At 45.1% G+C, this 18,445-nt stretch overlaps 5 protein-coding genes across 8 annotated transcripts; 3 read left to right on the top strand and 2 right to left on the bottom strand.

The window, feature by feature from the left end:
- The first annotated feature begins 847 nt into the window (after positions 1–847).
- On the top strand, positions 848–3,506 carry si:ch211-57n23.1. Of its 3 annotated transcripts, none has more exons than XM_047019890.1 (3): positions 848–966; positions 1,716–2,294; positions 3,060–3,506. In XM_047019890.1, exons 2-3 carry the CDS (start codon positions 1,723–1,725, stop codon positions 3,199–3,201), a joined length of 714 nt encoding a protein of 237 aa, XP_046875846.1. In that variant the 5' UTR covers positions 848–966; positions 1,716–1,722; the 3' UTR covers positions 3,202–3,506. The 3 variants fall into 3 exon arrangements, with proteins under 3 accessions (XP_046875846.1, XP_046875845.1, XP_046875844.1); XM_047019889.1 differs by having other exon boundaries at positions 1,667–2,294; XM_047019888.1 differs by having other exon boundaries at positions 853–966; positions 1,670–2,294.
- Positions 3,507–3,603: 97 nt separating this feature from the next.
- Positions 3,604–5,550, bottom strand: chrac1 (chromatin accessibility complex subunit 1). Its single transcript, XM_047019891.1, has 3 exons — positions 5,316–5,550; positions 4,969–5,095; positions 3,604–4,808 (listed from the first exon to the last, which is right to left on the bottom strand). Exons 1-3 carry the CDS (start codon positions 5,466–5,468, stop codon positions 4,732–4,734), a joined length of 357 nt encoding a protein of 118 aa, XP_046875847.1. The 5' UTR covers positions 5,469–5,550; the 3' UTR covers positions 3,604–4,731.
- Positions 5,551–5,726: 176 nt separating this feature from the next.
- Positions 5,727–7,623, top strand: gatad1 (GATA zinc finger domain containing 1). Its single transcript, XM_047019887.1, has 5 exons — positions 5,727–6,259; positions 6,383–6,505; positions 6,629–6,688; positions 6,783–6,966; positions 7,105–7,623. The coding sequence occupies exons 1-5, from the start codon at positions 6,080–6,082 to the stop codon at positions 7,296–7,298; spliced, it is 741 nt and encodes a 246-aa protein (XP_046875843.1). The 5' UTR covers positions 5,727–6,079; the 3' UTR covers positions 7,299–7,623.
- A 103-nt stretch (positions 7,624–7,726) lies between these two features.
- On the bottom strand, positions 7,727–11,438 carry LOC124467567 (cation channel sperm-associated protein 4-like). 2 transcript variants are annotated; one of them, XM_047019881.1, is made up of 11 exons: positions 11,257–11,438; positions 11,068–11,160; positions 10,799–10,942; positions 10,538–10,639; positions 10,324–10,421; positions 10,076–10,205; positions 9,804–9,937; positions 9,062–9,218; positions 8,497–8,693; positions 8,205–8,367; positions 7,727–7,890 (listed from the first exon to the last, which is right to left on the bottom strand). In XM_047019881.1, the coding sequence occupies exons 1-11, from the start codon at positions 11,287–11,289 to the stop codon at positions 7,735–7,737; spliced, it is 1,407 nt and encodes a 468-aa protein (XP_046875837.1). In that variant the 5' UTR covers positions 11,290–11,438; the 3' UTR covers positions 7,727–7,734. The 2 variants fall into 2 exon arrangements, with proteins under 2 accessions (XP_046875837.1, XP_046875838.1); XM_047019882.1 differs by having other exon boundaries at positions 8,298–8,367.
- A 150-nt stretch (positions 11,439–11,588) lies between these two features.
- LOC124467569 (protein naked cuticle homolog 2) lies at positions 11,589–17,984 on the top strand. Its single transcript, XM_047019886.1, has 8 exons — positions 11,589–11,800; positions 11,903–11,929; positions 12,047–12,132; positions 15,516–15,576; positions 16,062–16,186; positions 16,298–16,433; positions 16,529–16,663; positions 16,827–17,984. Exons 1-8 carry the CDS (start codon positions 11,776–11,778, stop codon positions 17,420–17,422), a joined length of 1,191 nt encoding a protein of 396 aa, XP_046875842.1. The 5' UTR covers positions 11,589–11,775; the 3' UTR covers positions 17,423–17,984.
- Positions 17,985–18,445: the final 461 nt, after the last annotated feature.

Genomic DNA, 18,445 nt, shown 5'->3' with positions numbered 1-18,445 from the left:
GATCCACTGCTAAGCTCCTTGTTATTGTTCTTATTGTCATAAAGTGGAAGCTTTGATTTGTATTTTACATCAATTTTTTTGTTAACAATTATGATTACAAACAAGATATGCTGTAAACCCTTTTAGGAAATAATGTGAATATGTATCACTTAATATAGTTCACTTGTTGGCTTGACTGTAAATTGCATTAATTAATAAAAATGTTTCTCCAAATCTTTTTTGTCTCTGGAGTTGCATGTCGAACACATCGTTCAACAACGATAGGTCGAATATTCGTCTGCACTAAAAACAATCACACAGTAGGTGGTGCTACTTGAACCTCATCAAAATGCTCAAAGTGAGGCCTATTTGAAAGCATATTTTTGGCATTTCCATTTACTAAAGGTGTTTTCACATATCTTCCTTTTTAAACTCAGTTGAGTTTGTGGACAGTTCAATTCAGTGTTTTACTCATGTTTTGTGTTTGAAACTGTTCAATCAATTCCGCGTAAAACGTCATGAATTCCTCACATAGGGTAGTAGCCTATCTCCTCCGGTTGCGCGTCATCATTTGTGCAGCACTTTGTTTTATCTCCATGAAACGAGTCGGTGTGTCTGACCAAGCCGACTTCAGGGCGTCCTAACACGTTCATCAAATGCATATATTATTTTTACATTATTTTCTAACATTAAGAACACACAATTGAAGAACTATTGAGCATGTAAGACTAGGTCTGTACATGACCGCTGGTTGATATATTGATAGAAAAAGCATATAGATGAAACACTCGATTTTTACACCCCTCCTAAAAAGTAGCGTAGGGAACTGCGTTCCGTCATGGGCCTTAAAGTAAATGGTGCGCACTGCTCCGTTTGCATGTAACAGGCGTCCCACTAAAGAGCGAGTCATTCTTTCCAATAGCTCATGCGTTTGAGGATATAGTCTCAACACCAGACTGTATTCGTCGCTGGGATTTGCTTCGTCAGGTAAACGTTTTTTTAATGTTCACTTAATATTTTATATTTACTGTGCGCAGTTTTATAACTTCTGCATGATCATCCAGTTAATATGAATAATATATGTTTTTAAACTGGATCGTTCGCTATACACTTGCATTAGCAATGTAGCCTATATCCTGTAGCCTAATTCGAAAATGTCCTTTTAGGATACATAGCGGCAACTTTTGGGTATTCAATAGATTATTAAGAATTTATATTTAAAGAATACAATAAACTCTGTGTAGCCTATCTCACCATTCTGACGTCAAGGTTGTTTATTTCCATTCTTAAATTACTTTGTTTTACAGTCACACCTTCTGGCTTGACATATTACCTTTGCCACATTTCATTTGGAACTTGCGGCTTGCACTAATGATGTAATGTAACTCTAAACTTGTTAGGAAACACATTGAAACATTCAACATCTTCTTGTCGGCCGACAGGCAACATAACATGGAATATTATCCGGGCCATGGTTACAGACAGAAATCCAACTAAACATTCACTCTGCAAACATGACTAACCGAAAAAAACCCTAGCATAGAAATCATATCAGGAATGCGTTTATTTCCAGTGAAAAATCTTATTGAATATTCTACTGTAATCTATGAACTTGGAGAACAAGTCCTGCTTATAGCTGAACTCTTTTTTTTTCTTTTTCAACCATCAATTCACAAATACTTGCCAGCAGCCTACGCATTCTTCCACTGGTGACCATAAAATCATCCCTCCTCCAGCCAGGAGATGTTTCTCCAGAAGGGACTAAGTTTGACCAGCCTTGCCTGCCTGTCCCTGCTCCTCCAGGGCCCAGGCTGTCCTGTGGAGGGGGGAGGGGACTTTGGCTCCGAGCCAGGTGCCGACCCAGACCAGGGGGGCCAGGAGTGGGGCTCTGGTACCTTGCTCCTCCAGGAGCTGCTTCACAGCTTCCCAGCCGACAGCCCGTTTGTGTTAGAGACCCCGGGGAAGCCGGCCAACTGCTCCCAGCGCTTCTGGCTGCCCTCCTCCTTCCCGGTCTGCTGGGACAGCATCGCCGGCCCAGAGGAGTTTGAGCATTCCAGGCTGCTGGTTCTCCAGAACCGTGCGGCTCTGCAGACCGTGTCCCAGTCTAGCGGGGCCGAGGAGGGGGGGCTGTCGTACAACCAGCAGGTCCTGGAGGAGGTGCAGGGGATCAGGGCGGATCATCTGAGCATGGAGGAGACCATGGAGAGCATGCGGAAGGTGTTCCAAACTCAGGAGGAGAACAGGATGGAGGGGAAGGTGTTCCTAACCCAGGAGGAGAACAGGGTGGAGGGGAAGGAGACTGTTGCCTTCTCAAGGTGAGCCAGGGCTTCTGTAAGAAGAATGTTACGTGTGTGTAGCAGACACTTAGCCAGAGCAACTGACAAGGGGGAATTGAACCTGCCATCTCTTGATTTTGAGGCAAACTCTAACCACTGAGCTAAACCCGTCTCCCAAAGTGTTATCATTTGTTTGTAGTTTGTTGTGCTAAAGCGATCACAGTTTATGGACAGTTGCAAGTTATTTGACCCTTGTTGTTTCCACTGTTGTGTGAGGGGAGCTGTTGTACACCAACAATGGAGGAATTCCTCATGCATGAGGTCATGATCTGACACCAGTAAGGACCTGGCTCACAGGTTTTCTCTAAAGCCTGGTCTCAGATCAGCTTCAGTGTTTCCCCTCAGCAGTCAGGTTATGATTCCAGCAGGAAAAACTGGTTTCAGGTCAGTTCCACAGGCTTAGCATCGACCCAGCAACGCACCCAGTGTCCACTGTTGTCTAGACAACGCCTGACTAACTTTATATTGTAGCCTGAAGTTATCAGCACATCTGGCTCAAGTCTAGTCCTGGCACCAGACTTGTCTCCAATCAATTGCTTGCAACACAACACAACAGGCTGTCTTTCTTGGGCCAGACAGTTCACTCCAAATATTTAGGGCAAGGCTACATTCCCATGAAATTACGTAATCAGTCCAGTCCCCCCCCCCCCCCAAAAAAAGAAAAACAAGTCTGAAATAACATGCTAGATTTAGAATTTACGATCACAAGACATTCTAATGATTACTTGTTGTCCTCGTTTTCAGTATAAAGGAGCATATTGCAATCACCAGGGCTTCCTTGAGTAGTAAGGAACATGCGGCCGTGGTTCTGGAGGGGCACTTCTCCAGCCTGGAGAAGTCTTTACACATCATGCAACACCGACTTAACAGACTAACGGCTCAGTAAAAACGTTATAGTCTGCTGCCTGTTTGATCTCGAGTTGCACAATGAGTGGTAATCATCCTAGTATTTACAACATTGATATTCTTGTGTACTGTATTGCGTAATAAAGTATAATCTAATATTGAATAATGCATGCCCTCTCAGGACTGTACTGCACTATAGGCACGCTTTTAGTATCTGTATGTCTGTCCAGGGTCAGCTCGTGTTCTTGTTTGTATGCCTTCACTCTGCATGTATGATACTGTGTCAAGGAGGGATGCTCATGAACATGTGGAAATAAACTCTATTTTTATAATCACAGTGCATAATGTTGCTTGATGACTGAAAGAATAGACAAGGTTTTTTTAAAGACTTCGTTTTTTTTGCAAATGCTGGTTATCTCGCTGTTGAGTCTTTGCTGTAACGTTTAGTGACACAAATTACATCTACACAATGAGTTTATTTTTAAATCAAAATCTACGAAAGAAAATATACAAGATCACAGGTCTCTTTAGGTAGACATAGCTTGACAATTCACACACTTGTAAAAAAAAGTATTCCCAGTTGTTGAGTTCAGTGCATATTGTTTGTTTCTCGGGACAGCACACATTGAACAGAGGCAGTACCCTGTTCTGTACTTCACCTGGAAAAAGCAGCTATTGTGTTAATAGCTTTGTTATTTGAATGAAGACTCTAATCAGTAAAAAAATTAAATAAACCTGAATATTTTCCTCCGTTAGAGACGCCAAGCACCCAAGAGAATAACTACCCAGATGACCCAGTTATCACATGCTATGGTTGTAAAAAAAAAAAAAACATACTGTTGTTTGATATGTACACAAGGAAGCTGAACGTATACGTAACAGTGGTCAGACACAATGCAGAATCTGTTCTTTCAAGTTTAGACACACTGGAAAAATTAATGGTGATATTGTGAACTAAAAAGGAACACCCACGAGGATTTGTTTCCATAGAAAAAACATACTAATTTGAATTATTTTCACTTTATCATTGTAGATAGAAAAAGAACTGATCTGAACCTGAGCTCCATGGCAGAAGATAAAAGGCATTTTGTAGGCATTAGCACCATATCTTCGACACAACATCATCTTCTGGTAAGGAAAGTGAAGCAATAGCTAAGCTAGATCCTGACAATCCGAGATAGCGTGTTGTCTTCTGAGTATGTGTGGTGATGATTATCTCTGGCCACTGATTGTAAATTAAATGTCCAGTTTTTCTGGGTTTCTGGGCAGCAAACATAAATATAAACAGTTTTGACCAAACAAGCAAAGGAAGTTTACACGTTGATCTTCAAATGTTGCATCCAAAATGCAAAGATCCTGTAGTAGGCCTACTCTTAAGACTGAAATGTTGACTGGACTTTCTCACGCAACCTTAAAAGTTTACTACTTTTAAACCCACACAGTGCACTCCATACATTAATGACCGCTGTAGGCATGGGCTAAAACTAGCTTCCATCATATTAAACCAGCTAACGTGTTCACAAGTGCACTGTTACGGCAGGAATCAGGAGAATTAGGACATCGGCTCATTTCAGATGTCCGCTTCCTCCTTCAGTTCCTCCAGACTCTTTAGGTATTCCCTTGCCAAGATCTTTTTAGGAAGGATATCTGTTAAAGAAACAACCAATAAATGAATGCTTCATACGGTACTTGGCTACAACGGATTGTACCCAGGTTACAAAATACAGAAGTTCCTTACTGAGAAAGCAAGCCCTGGCCAACAGCGGTCTGTGAAAAAGCACTTGAACTTGACTAACAAAGACCTCACCTGTCAGAAACTGGAAAGTCTCGGTTTCCTCCGCAGTATGGGCCAGATCACTATAAGACAACGTGTTCGTGTCTTTCCCAGCTCCGTTTCTAAACGAGGACAAAGCCAAATGCTGCACGAAGAGTTCCTACAGGCAGAATGAAGTCATCACGTTTATAAGTTGGTGGTACCGTTTATTGGGAGTTTTTAGTTGACTGATGCAACGTACATTTCTACTTAATTTAGCCAAAAGGTAGGCTAATCAGTGACAAGTCGTTTGCTGATTTCTGATTATCACAAAATGTGTTGCTGAATAATAGGGATTAGCTAGCTGGCTAGCTAGCTTGCAGTTCACACTTTCAACTTACTGTTGCTTTGGTAGTTAGAAAAAGAGCGTCCTGGTTTATCATTGATACATCCGGAGAACTTTTCATTATCAGCTTTACTCGTGCCATTGGGAGTGAAATGATCTTGCTATTCGTTGCATCGTGAACTTTGTCATCCACGTTGTCCCGAGACATTTTGACATGAGATTGTGTCCCACAATGATTGAGTTGACAACACCGAATCTTACCGGCGGCGGGTAGCGGAAGTTCAACTATACTTTTGAGCAGTGACGTAAACAAGGCTTTGTTTTTTAATCTTTTAGAAACTGGACACTACATTTGTTGATTATTTACATACTTTTTAGGTGCATAACATGGTACTTTAATATTTTGACTATTTAGATTGGTTGTGTATTGCTAACACTAGTTTATTTACTGTTTCCAAAAGACATTCCACGATGGTCCAACCAGTGTTGTTAGACTCCTACACAGTAGGTGGCGCTGAAGAGTTTTTGCTCACATCTGTGATCACCGAAAAAGAGGAAGAACTCCATCGCTTAGACAAGAAGAAGAACCGTTCCCAGTGACCAGAAAATAACATTTTGTGTCCACATTAAGGTTTGTCCGGTTGTTTTCATTACTTTGGTTATCGTTTTGATATCAGTTTATAGCCGTGTACGCCCGCTACAGCTCCAGGAAAACAGTGTGCTTTGGCGCACTCCCTAAGTTTCAGCAGTTTGATGTTTTTAGCCAACTAGCAACGACTAGTAGCCATCGATCATTGTTGGTTCTAAGTCCCAGTCGAGATGCCGCTTGGTTTAAAGCCATGTTGTTCGGTTTGCAAAACAAACTCGTCGTCTATGTGGAAAAAGGGAAACCAAGGAGAGATATTGTGCAATAACTGCACAGGAAAGAGCAGCAATGCTGGAGTGTCAGGACCATCAGCGTCCTCCAACATACAACAAAACAACGGCGGGGGCAAGCAGGTAACGCCAGCTAGCCTGGGAGTGGGAGGATCGAATATAACATAGAAATATAACATTTGAGTCACGGCTTTGTGGCGTGTGCAATGGTTAAGTCTTATTAAAGCAGTTTCAATTGGTTTCCAGTCGAAGCAGGAGATCCATCGGAGATCTGCACGCCTGAGAAGTACCAAATACAAAGCCCCCGCGTCTGAAAAGAAGGTGTCAACGAAAGGCAAGGGAAGACGACACATCTTCAAACTGAAAAACGTAAGACGCCGCCGCCTTGCACCCACGACCGCCTTGTCATAGAATACCTTTGACGGAGTTCGATGAACTCACAACTGCACCAATATCGAACCCAGCGTTTGATAAATGTGTTGCCCTCAACAGCCGATCAAAGCACCAGAATCGGTATCCACCATCATCACGTCGGAATCCGTGTTTTATAAGGTATGCATACTCATTTTACGCATTCAAAATGTTTTAACCAAAAAGTACGTACACACTTAAACTAGGGGGCTTGACATGCCATGTCTCTGCGCAGGGAGTGTACTTTCAGATCGGCGATGTTATCAAGGTGACGGACGAGGATGACGGGATGCCCTACTATGCCCAGATCCGGGGCTTTGTCCAGGACCAGTACTGTGAGAAGAGTGCAGCACTGACCTGGCTGATCCCCACCCAGGCCAGCCCCAAGGACAGGTTCGATCCTGGCACTTACATTGTTGGTAAGTAGCCTAATGCATGTGCTTTTTCATACGTTTTCTATTTTTCTCTTCCACATTCCCTTTTTCCATTTGTACTATGCCAAAACAACACCACATCTCAGCATAGCATCAAATCTCAAAGAGACAAATTTGTTTCAGGTCCAGAAGAGGATCTGCCGAGGAAAATGGAGTACCTGGAGTTTGTGTGCCACGCCCCATCGGAGTACTTCAAGTCCCGTAGTTTCCCCTTCCCAACCATCCCCATCCGCCCCGAGAAGGGCTACATCTGGACTCCTATAGGCCCCCCCCCGCCAGCCAGCGGCTTTAAAGAACCCATGGGCTCCAGTATCTAGCTGGACAATCCATCCAACACAACATGGACTTAGTCCGCTTCCACGGACGTGTATTTATGTAAGATATGCCGACAGAGGCTAAATTGGCTGTGTTGGACACAGCGGAAGGACTTGGAAAATAATTTGATTGACAAGCTCTCTGAAGTACGATTTTTTTCCGATTGTACAACCTGGTAAGACTATTTTGTAAGAAACAAATACCTTTTTTTTAAATGTCGTCTGTGTCAACAGATTTTGTCCTATGTTTTCCTTAAATGTTATTGCACAATGTCAAGTAAAGGGAAAAAAAGTACAAGAATAAAAAGAATAAAAAGAATATGTACATAACTTGGATATGTTATTCAAACTTCTTTTGAGTTCAGTAAAATAGCTCATGGGATCTCTGCAGCTGTAGATGCAGAGCTGCTTCCAGTGTGACCCAGGCGAGTGTGTGTGGTTATTCTGTGCTTGGGGAGGGTTCCTCTGTTTGCTCGTCAGTGGGAGTGGTAGGAGGATTGTTGTCCACGGTTCCCATCGACCTCCTCATGGCAGCGTGGCGCATGCCCTTCTGAAACAACCCCGGAGAGGGCGTGCCTGAGTCGATCACGTGCGCCTGGGAGGACAGAGAGACGCCAAACCATCAACAAACTCAACACTACGACGGGAACCTTTCCTGGGATTCTATGAAACTTTCCAATAGAACCAAATCCAATGGTATCTTCATCGTCAAAAATATCTTTAAACTAGTACACCTCCGTGACGCACCGCTAAGGATGTTGGCCTCCATGAAGAGTTGTAATGTCCCCCCCTCCACGTGTCATGTCTGCTTTTTTATTTAACTAATTTTCATTCCAAACTTGTAATCTGCTTCATTCCGAGCTTGGGAGGCCCTCCCCCTGGTTAAGTCCCCCCCCCCCCCCCTCTGACCTTCTCCAAGGTGATGAGGGTGGACAGCATGTCTCCTGTCCGTCCTGATGCGATTTCATTCTTCCACAGGTTCTCCTGCAGCGAGGCGCCCACCTGGTTCCTCAGGATCACCTCCTGCTCCTGCTCCTTGTTGAACGACAGGCTGTGCAACTCGTCTACGATACTGGACACACACACACACACAGGAGAAACACTGCATGAAGACACAGCCTACACAGGATGCAGCCAAACTATTCGGAGCTTCTTCGGGTCACCCTGCCTGGCCGGGTGACCCTGCCTGGCTGGACCCTACCTGTCCAGCTCCTGCCGTATCTGCTTGTAGCTGTCCATGTTTTTCTGCAGGGTGGAGAGGACCAAAATGTACTCCTCCAGGGTGTCCAGGGTGAGGTTCTCCAGGCGGCTGGCCTTCCAGGGCCTCTGGCGCCGCACCATGATGGTCCTGGTCACCACATCCTCCACGTGGATCAGGTTCTGGCCCTCAGTGGCCTCCTGTAGCACATGGTGAGGGCAAGGTTCACAGGTCAGTAGGTTCCACTACTCAGTGCAATTCTGGGAAGGGGCCACAGATAACAAGCTTGGACCCCCTTGTGGCACCCCCTAAATGTAGTCAAAATTATTTTAAACATGGTATTTTGCCTGCAAAGCAGTGAAGAAAACTATATAACAACAATGTTTAATGTAACTGGCCCGTCTAACCGTACAGCTGGCCCCAGCTTGACCCCCCCCCCCCCCCCAGTTTAAATGGTCTAGTAGAACCTCCACTGCCACCACTGTGCTGCACTTCAGTGAGGTGTTCTCTCACTACACTGTCTTCCATGTGTATCTGGAAACAGATTAAACTGTGAAATACTTCATACATTATCCTTGTCTTTGTTTTCCTCGCTGTCGAACATGCAGATCTCCAGATTGGTAGTGACCACAGCAACCAGGAGGTTGGCGAAGATGAATGCTCCGCCCGTCAGGAAGATGAAGAAGTAAATGGAGGCGCCGTACATCAAACCCTCCTCCTCCTTGCTGCACACAGAGAGACACACCCTGACTACTCCTCCAGGAACACAATGACTCTGAGGGACTTGTTGCTCTTGTTGGTTAGTTGTAACTGATTTTAATTCTTGTACTCGCTGTGAAATATATTATTGTTGCTTGCTTTCTACAGGTACACTCTTGAGGTTCATGCTAACCACATGTAACTTGTTTAACTGCACGCTCTTATGGTTCTTCCCTTTGGCACTTATTTGGTTTTTCATAATGCACGCTTCATGTTTTGGCTACCCGCAATGTTTGGGGCTATCTCTTTGTCATGATCAGAGAGCAATGCACTTTTGTAAATCTCTCCCTTGGAAGTCGCTTAGATTTATAGATTTATATTATTTTATTAACATTCCTCCTATTCATATAACTAATATTCCCCATTCCTACACTCTACTGCTACTTTTTTTTCTTCCAATTGTTATTGCTGGTGTTATTTTGTTTCCATATTCATTAGATCTTTGTATATTTAGTGTTGCTGTATAGATGTTTTGTTCCAGCTGTTCCACGTTTACAGGACGTGTTGGACTCAGCTTAACCGACTGTAAGTTGTGACGGCTGTTTACTCACTAGAACTCCCTGTAGATGGCCATCCAGCCGTCCTGGGTGATGCAGATGAACAGGGTGTAGAGAGCTGAGGACAGGTCTCCAAACGCATAGGGCACGGCAGCGCTGAAGAGGGTCACGCCGAAAACAGCAAACACCTGGCACACACACACACACAGCCACACCACAGACACAACACAGACACAAGACCATGTCATCGCATGCTTTGTCACAGCTAACTACAATTTTGACTGAAGAAAGTGAAATGAAGTGATGTGGAGAGAGAGATGGATGACCAGCATGATGATGCCGAGGAGGAGGAAGATGGTGGCCATGTCTGGGATGGACTGCATGATGACGTGAACGATCACAGACACGCCCTGCAGGGAGGCGAAGCCACGGACGCTGCGAATCACTCGCAGCACCCTGGAACAGGTACAACTTCAGCGTTTGTGTGTGTGTGTGTGTGTGTGTGTGTGTGTGTGTGTGTGTGTGTGTGTGTGTGTGTGTGTGTGTTGGGGACGTGCTCAGTCTACACCCTCACCTGATGATCTTCAGTACATTTGCTCCTGAGTGGGACAACAGCATGGGTCCAACAATGAGGCACAAAGTGACCACACCGTCTATAATGTTCCAGCCACTCTGACAGATTACAAAATGATGGTGAAAGAGAAACCGGATGAGAAAAACAGTGGCCAACAGCTGTAAGCAGTCTGTTGATGAGCTGTATATGGTCATGTTCAAGTCCTCCTGCTTACTTTCCAGAAGATTTTGAATCCATAGTACCACTTCACCAGAAGCTCCCAGATGAAGACGGTCAGAATGATATGCTCACAGATGGTGAACTCAATGTCATACTTCTACAACGGACACACCACAAGATTCAATCACTTTGCCAACTCAAGAGACTTTTAATTTCACATAACGTTGGCCTAGTTCATAATTTGTATCTACTTTAACCAGCACATGACAATATGACCCTAATCCTAACCCTAGCTAAAGGTTTAAATGGCACCTACTTTTGCAATTAAGTCATTGGTTTGAATGCCAATGGTGATGCAGTTGAGGGTAATCACGACGATGATAAAGAGTCTGAACAGCATGGTTTCCATCAGAGAGCCAATGAGCACCTCGGAGACGTGCATCTCCGTATCCGCGGCATCCTGGAAACAGGATGGAATGTAGGCCCCAGATATCGACCCTAAACCCTTAAAAACTACTGACCTCACCTCTGTTGTATTTGACAAAGTGAGAGGAAGAGAGCATTATTTCTTTGATTTCACTGTACCTTAAGTTGGATGATATCCCTGATATTGATAAGTTCTTGCTCCTCACCTCCTTCCAAAACAGACCACTTCCTTCCTGCGCTTTCGGACGCTCGCTATAGCACATTAACATGTCTGACTTAAATGAGAAAGCAAGACATAAATACGTTTGTAAATACATTTTTTCTGGCGGTTGGAGAATGTGGACCAACCTGGAGGAGTAAAGTGCGTTGTTTGTAATCCATTTTTGCAGCTTTTTAGCTAAGTAAAGACCATGTCTGAACAAGCCTTCCACGCCAGCTTTTTAAGCTAACTCCGTTGAATGTAAATAAAAAAAATGCAAATAGAATTGAGGAGACGTTCGAGATTTGAGACAGAATCCAACCACAGGTTCTGTGTTCGGATGACGTCACACACCACAGGTCCCTTCTGAGGTTTCTTTATATTAATTAAACGAACAGAAGGTGGCGCTGTTTTCCGTTACGTGACCGGTGCTTAACACATTAACAAGCCCAGCAACTTACCCGGTGTTACATTCTCAGGCACACTTTCTTAAAGATCCGTCTGGAATACCTCAGCGTTACGTTTGAGTGGAACATGAAAATACCCGATGAAAAAAGCAGATTTTGTTTGCTCTCTTTTTATCTGTCTGAAACGATGAAATTGTCTTGATCAAATAGGTAAATGCATCAGACTTACAGTAGGTTGTTGTATAGGTAATTTGAAGGAATATGGGCAAACTCCAGTCAAAACATGGTAAGACCGGGTATTACGTTACGTTGTAACTGGCAGCAAACTTGATTGATTGATTGACATGATAGTTATTCATTGTTTTTTTTATTTCTCAACGTCTGATAGAGTGTAAGCGCAGATTAAGCCCTGAAGGTAAGCTGTTCGTCAGCTCACACATAATTACATGTTTAATATAGGTATAAATCAAATTAAATTTATTTAACGGAATTATTGTAAAATGTATGTTGTTGCTTTAAATGTTTTGGTCAGGTGGTAGTTTTGCTGCGAACGCGCTTACCTGTCAGGGAGAACCTGGCCGCATAACAACCTCCACCCACGCGATCAAACGGAAACAGGTACAGAGTTGTACAAGGCTCATTTTCTTCTTCACTTTTAATGTTTTGCTTTTACTTTAATCAGTATAGGTTGATACATAGACTACTGCTTTAGCTTTTAATTCAGAGAGGGAGAGGGTGGGGGGAGGGGGGGCACAGACGGTACAGGAGGACCCGTCTGTAATCATGGTTCAGTGTGGGCCTACAACAGTTGATATTATTACCCAGGAGTCCCCAGTACAGCCTCTTAGTTGTTGACCACAACCATAACCCCACCCCAGCATCTTGTCTGTATCTGCACCCGGGTATCCCTGTGTCGACCATGTTCATGGACGCGTCTTCCCCAGACGCTGGGTTCTGGGCCTGTGTGGCCCGCTCTTTGAGGGGGTGTTTGAAGTGGATGGAAACTGGAGGTGAATGAACAGCCCAATGTGTGAATCTTAGGTCAGGATGATTTGTTTGGTGTCGAGAGACCAGCTTGTGAAAGCCTTGGTTTGTGCGTTTGGCCTGTGTGCTCCTAGGTTGCTGTGTTTTGTAGGTTTAGTTTTAGCTAGACAGCCAGACCTAGCCCCTCCTCAACTAACTTGTAGAGGTGCGCTTGTTTGTTTTATTTCTTCTTCTCTCCTTCCTTTGCTCTCTGTGAGGAGTTGCTGTCGTGTCTGAAGTGTAACATGGCCATGCCCCAGAACAGCGGACTCTTTCTCTGCCCTGAAACACTCAGCTACACATCTGGTACTGCTTTCCTACTGCACACGCTGTGGGCTGTGATGGGCGACAGGAGAAACGCCTGGAGTGTGTGTGTGTGTGTGTGTGTGTGAAGCGAGTTTTCTTTTCTTTTTTGTACCTTTTAATCTGATAGGCTTAGTATACACCCACACATTTATTTTTGTGTTTTAGACATTTTGAATAAAAGTGTGAATTGTAACAGTTGTTTTTTGGTTGTAAGCAGGGTCCAATTGCCTCTCAGTGCTCTATGGTATTTCTGGAGCTGACAATTAGGAAAGAATTATAGCCTGCCAGACTTTTAATGAGCCCAAAGTCCACCACCTCCCTCTAACAGCAGTTGCTTCTGCGATTTGATTTTCCAGTCTAACAATTAGCTTCCCCATAACACCACTGCTTATGTAACTGTCGCTAGTTAGTCAGTGAGGTGTTTTGTCTTAACGTTTTCGTCTCTGAGGTGACTGTGTGGTGTTCCCTGTCTGAAACAGACTACAGTGGGACCACACTGACACCTTGCTGTCTTACTGCTACCAAACATAGCAGGAAGACATATATACAGTACCAGTCCAAAGTTTGGACACATTTTCCCAACTTTTGACTAGTACTGTATATTTTACTTTTTTCACACACTGTTAAAGGAGAGGAGAGAACCTGTTTTTGAAAATATTTGTCAAACCTTTCAAAACTTTTTTGTACACACAGTGAAAGGAAAGACGAGTACAGATAAACCTAATACAGAGTAAATGAAAGCAGAGTACAGTAGGGCACAGTAGGGCACAGTCGAGTAAAGAGTCCTCATGAAGTAGTAAGGTAGTACTATTAAAGTGAACATTGACATACTGTCTCCCAGGAATAACGACCCACTGGTTCGTCCAAGGCAGATCAGGATGAGGTTCAGTTCATAGACAACCAAACACACGTGGCTGTTTGATGGTATAACACTGTGTAAATAAGAGGGATTGAAACGTTCAAAGGGAGGCATTGTTGTAACTAGTTAACCACATTTTAAACTGTTCTGACACAGGCTTGTGCATGAGCTGGAGCCATCTGGATAAGAACTGTTTATTTGGTCCAGTTATCCTGGTCTGGTCCTTTTCATGTTGATGTCACTAAGGTGACTGAACCTTGTCACTAAGGTGATGGGACCCTGTTACCAAGGTAATGGGACGCTGTTCGTTATCCAGGTGGCTGGACATTGCTCAGCCTCTCTGGGATCACTTCCAGAACATTCCGAGTCTGAGCCAGAGAAGCCTGTTTTCCCCAAAAACGGATCAGATGTCTGGCTGGCTCACCTCCTGGCTTCCATCATTAGACACTTAAAGAACTCTGTAGTGTTTCTACATGTCAGCTCGTCTTGTGGTCTGTTTCAGCTCGGTCCCAGGGATATTGTTTCTCAAATCTGGAGCGATGTGCAGTTATGTACATCCAATAACCAACCATACATTGTAGAGGAGGAATCTGATGAGTGTCATTGTATATGGTACAACAGCAGTTACTTATCTGGTGGTGAGGATTAGTAGAAGTCTCATAACCATGTGACAATGTGGACATTAGTTTTGAGTCCAACCCACACCAGAGAGAGACAGAGAGAGACAGAGAGAGACAGAGAGAGACAGAGAGAGACAGAGAGAGACAGAGACAGAGAGAGGGGAGGGAGAGAGACAGAGAGAGGGGAGGGAGAGACAGAGAGAGAGAGAGAGAGAGAGAGAGAGGGGAGGGAGAGAGAGACAGAGAGAGACAGAGAGAGGGGATGGCAGCAAACTCTCTCCCCGAGGCTCAGATGTACCCTTCTGAAGTGTCGACTTGTGCTGTCATGTCTCTGACTATTGTTTTTCGGAAAAGATAAGAGAAACTAATGGAACACCATGATCATGAAGCTTCCGTCTTTCAGCATTCCGCCGCCCCTTCCCTCCCTCCTCCTCTGTGACTCATCACCTCTCCAGGTACAGCTAGACAGGAGGAGAACGGCCAATCAGGCTTAAAACAAAGACTCTGTTGTCTGGGGTTTGAGGTACAGTGTCAAGTGGAATGGAGGGTTGGAGGACGGACATAATGGGGGGGGGGGGGGGGGGGGTAGTAGGGGTCGGGCGGTTTCTGGGGGATGTGGGGGCGGGTGCTGGTGGCGTTGGGGATAGTACTAGGGATGGGGTGTTGGTAGTGAGGGGAGTGGGTGGTGCCAGTTCAAAGAGAAAGTGAGAGCAGGAACATGCCCCCCCTCCATCTAGCTCCCAGCCTCCCAACCATCCTCTCACTGTCCGTAACCCTACTCCACATCAAAGGCCCCAGGGCAGGCGAAGCGAGGCGGAGGAGGGGGGGACGGGGTGGAGATGTTGGCGGTTTTGGGCTGTGAAGCAGAGGAAGCCATCTTCGGCTGGCAAGGTTATCTGTCAACACAACCCTCTAACTCATCTTGTGTAACTCATCATCCTCTGGCCAGCATAGCGGTGGTGGAGTCCTGGTGGGATTGGAAGAGAGATGATAAACAGATAGTGATGATTCATCTCCTACATCTGGCTGGCTGCTACTCACTGCATCTGATACGGAGCAGAAACTGCTTTTTGTGCTTTCCTCTCTCTGTCTTTGATCCTTTCCCCCCTTTTGTGAGTCTTTTCTCTGGCACTATATCCTAACTGGTCCTGAATCTATGGGGGTGGTTGTTTTTGTTTTTTGTTTTTAAACAGGAGTTTTGTGGCAAGGACCTGAAGGACACTCACATCCATACCAGTGACTGCCACCTAGAGGGTGAGAAGAGTATTACACCCTCACAGAAGAGCCTGCTTCTGGAGCAAACCCTAACTGTGTATTTAATATATGGAGCTTATCATGTTAATTATTGAGGGTTTACAGTATGTCTTTACATGGTTCTGCATCAGTCGAGGCTTAGTGTCTGATGGTCTCCAGGTAGTGAGTTGCGTGATTTACAGCTTTATTACCAACCCCCCCCTCCAGCTTGTTTGAGTAAAAGGAAATTGTAAACGTGTTCGCATCTGTTTTGTATTAGAGTGAGGATTACTGGTCCTTGAGATATTAGTGCTGTTTACCTGTGTATTTACTGTTACTATTCACTTATGACGATAGAAGTAATTTAAATACTTGCCAAAGGATCAGATTTTGGAATATTTGTGTTAGGAAGTATCTCTATAGTTCTTAGTGTAAATATCTTGTTAGTTTTAGACTAGTTTAATGAGAAGGTGGAACCAGTGTTGAAGGTGCTGTGTATTTCCCAGTGGCCCTGCCCTTAGAGAGGGGAGGTGACAGGGAACACAACCACAGTCATACAGTGTCGGACCTCCCTCACCAGGAATGGATCTTCACTCTCTGCTTTGACAACAGTGGCAAAGTCACCAAGGAGGTATGGATCCACCTCTAAAGACAGGCCGTTTCTCAGGCGCCATGTTTTGAGTCCGTCTCCTGATCTTGGATGACGTGTGTGTGTGTGTATGACACTTGTGTGTCTATGCAGGGCATGTCTAGGCTGATGCACTCCATCTATGAGGGGGTGGAAACGTCCATCAAGCAGCCAACCAATGGGAGCACAGCGCTGAGGGTCAAACTGGTGTTGACCCCCGTCAGCCAATCAGACAGGCTCTCTCAGTCAGGTGATTCTGAACGCAGCATCTACTAGCAATAGTGCATTCTGAAGGAATGAGAATGATTTGTAACAACCCTTTTTTTAATCTTCTCTGTTTGTCAGATCACGACACGAGTCACACTCAGGAAGTAGGAAAAGCAGACAGGAAGTACTGTGTGGATGAGAACATAGACCGCAGGAACCACTACCTGGACCTGCCCGGGATCGAGAACTACTCCTCAAAGTTTGACGACAAGGGTATGCAAAAACTTAGATGTATAAAAATATGTATATTCATAAAAAAATATTTATATATATATCAATGTTTATGTTAATTTGCCTGGACTCTGGCTGAGTGGTTGACATGGTATCACTGTTCACAACAACATAACTTCCGCTCGTTGTCCTCGGCGACACGCAGAGGCCCCATCCCAGGAGCCAGAACACGTCCACTCAGCTCACCAGCGCTGCCCAGTGGGGGTGAGAGAGAACTGCAGCGCCACCAAGTCCCAAGGCAGAGACCTGTCGTTCCTCAAGTCCCTCCGGGGCAAGGTGGTGGGAGGAGGAGGAGGGGGGACCAAGTCCACCAGGTTTCATGGCCAATGGCCCCAGCCCAAGCCCCAGCCTACCCTGTGGCCCCAGCCCCAGCCTGCCCTTCAGTACTCCCGCATCAAGCGGTTTCGCTCAAGGGCCCAGAAAACCGCAGGCTCCCCTTCCAGGCCCCAGCTCTTCCACCATCAGCCTCCCGGCCCCCAAGCCGGGCCTCCCGTTCCCCAGGCTGGGCCTCCCGGCCCCCAAGCCGGGCCTCCCGTTCCCCAGGCTGGGCCTCCCGGCCCCCAAGCCGGGCCTCCCGGCCTCCAAGCTGGGCCTTCTGGCCTCCAGGCTGGGCAAGGGGAAGGGAGGGAGGTGTTCCCCAGCCAGCCAGCCTCCAATGGGGGCTTAGTCTCCTTGGCACAGAGGCACCACCTCCACCATCACAAGCACCACCATCACCACTACCACTACCCACCAACATGACTGCTGTCCAGCCTGACTGGCTTAGCCCACCGAGCTGAAATCCAGACACTGACCTGGAGAACTTTTGCTATATTTTTGGGCATCAGACCACATGACATCAAAACTCCACTAAAGGCTTTTAGAGACAGCCCCATGGCATGCTGGGATTTATTGGTGTTGGACGCCACTATTGGTCCAATAGCAGGTGCTCATTCCTGCACAGTGTATTCAGACTGTACATATAGATCTGAGCTTATGACAGTACAAATGAATTCTTCTATTGCATACGCTATGCAACTTCAAAGCCCTATAGACTGTTTATTTCCACTCAGGGGATGGTAACTTGCCACAAATGGCTTTATTAATTCTGAGATTTACTGTATGTTTTTAACAACATCTGTACAAGAGTGTAATAAAGATGTTTTATATTAATTCTATTTTTCTACATGAAAGCATGAAGCTCAATATTTTGTACTATTGTGTTTTGCGTAAAACTCAGGATCCAACAAAGACTGCTGTTTTTAAATGTGTAAACACCAATTTGTATTGAATTATTAAAAGGTTTTGTTGATCTTACCAGGAAGTTATTGAACCTGTCGTTGTGTCATCGTCTGACAGAAGATAAATCTTAAAACTTTCAAGGCTGCATTAACAAGAAGAACTATGCTGCGGGCACAGCAAGTGTTCCATCTCATAGGCATCAGACCCGTAATGTTTTTGCTGTTGATCGTGTTTCATGAGAGCTTTCATCTGGATTACTATCAAAGCTTCCATGAAGCTCATCTAGTCAAATACCAGACATGTCGCCAGTGTTACACCGGACGGCATCCCTACAGCAGGACTTAAGACCAGGACTTTCTGTGGTTTCTCTGCTGCAACATGCACTGGCTTCTTCTGTGTGTGTAAATAAAGCCTTCATAAAGAGGTCACACGCAGTAGGAAAATACTGCTGTTCAAGCCAAGAGTGAATGTTTGCTACCACAACCCCCCCTGTTGGAGACACCAAGGGGCGTTAGACAGCTGTTTCTAAAAATAGTTTTCCTA

This window comes from Hypomesus transpacificus, chromosome 4, assembly GCF_021917145.1.
Source record: "Hypomesus transpacificus isolate Combined female chromosome 4, fHypTra1, whole genome shotgun sequence".
Lineage (NCBI taxonomy): Eukaryota > Metazoa > Chordata > Actinopteri > Osmeriformes > Osmeridae > Hypomesus > Hypomesus transpacificus.
The sequence above is the reverse complement of the archived record's forward strand: the minus strand, read 5'-3'. Positions and strand labels throughout refer to the sequence as shown.

Coding starts and splice junctions, on each gene's coding strand:
- LOC124467567 (XM_047019881.1), bottom strand. CDS start 11,289: ATGGATTACAAACAACGCACTTTACTCCTCCAG. Junction 10,206..10,323: donor AATGTACTGAAGATCATCAG/GTGAGGGTGTAG, acceptor TACCTGTTCCAG/GGTGCTGCGAGTGATTCGCA. Junction 9,938..10,075: donor TCCTCGGCATCATCATGCTG/GTCATCCATCTC, acceptor TGTGTGTGCCAG/GTGTTTGCTGTTTTCGGCGT.
- gatad1 (XM_047019887.1), top strand. CDS start 6,080: ATGCCGCTTGGTTTAAAGCCATGTTGTTCGGTTTGCAAAACAAACTCG. Junction 6,506..6,628: donor ACATCTTCAAACTGAAAAAC/GTAAGACGCCGC, acceptor TGCCCTCAACAG/CCGATCAAAGCACCAGAATC. Junction 6,689..6,782: donor CGGAATCCGTGTTTTATAAG/GTATGCATACTC, acceptor GTCTCTGCGCAG/GGAGTGTACTTTCAGATCGG.
- LOC124467569 (XM_047019886.1), top strand. CDS start 11,776: ATGGGCAAACTCCAGTCAAAACATG. Junction 11,801..11,902: donor CAAACTCCAGTCAAAACATG/GTAAGACCGGGT, acceptor AACGTCTGATAG/AGTGTAAGCGCAGATTAAGC. Junction 16,664..16,826: donor CTCAAAGTTTGACGACAAGG/GTATGCAAAAAC, acceptor GGCGACACGCAG/AGGCCCCATCCCAGGAGCCA.
- chrac1 (XM_047019891.1), bottom strand. CDS start 5,468: ATGTCTCGGGACAACGTGGATGACAAAGTTCACGATGCAACGAATAGC. Junction 5,096..5,315: donor TTCTAACTACCAAAGCAACA/GTAAGTTGAAAG, acceptor TTCTGCCTGTAG/GAACTCTTCGTGCAGCATTT. Junction 4,809..4,968: donor GACTTTCCAGTTTCTGACAG/GTGAGGTCTTTG, acceptor TTTCTTTAACAG/ATATCCTTCCTAAAAAGATC.
- si:ch211-57n23.1 (XM_047019890.1), top strand. CDS start 1,723: ATGTTTCTCCAGAAGGGACTAAGTTTGACCAGCCTTGCCTGCCTGTCC. Junction 2,295..3,059: donor GAGACTGTTGCCTTCTCAAG/GTGAGCCAGGGC, acceptor CCTCGTTTTCAG/TATAAAGGAGCATATTGCAA.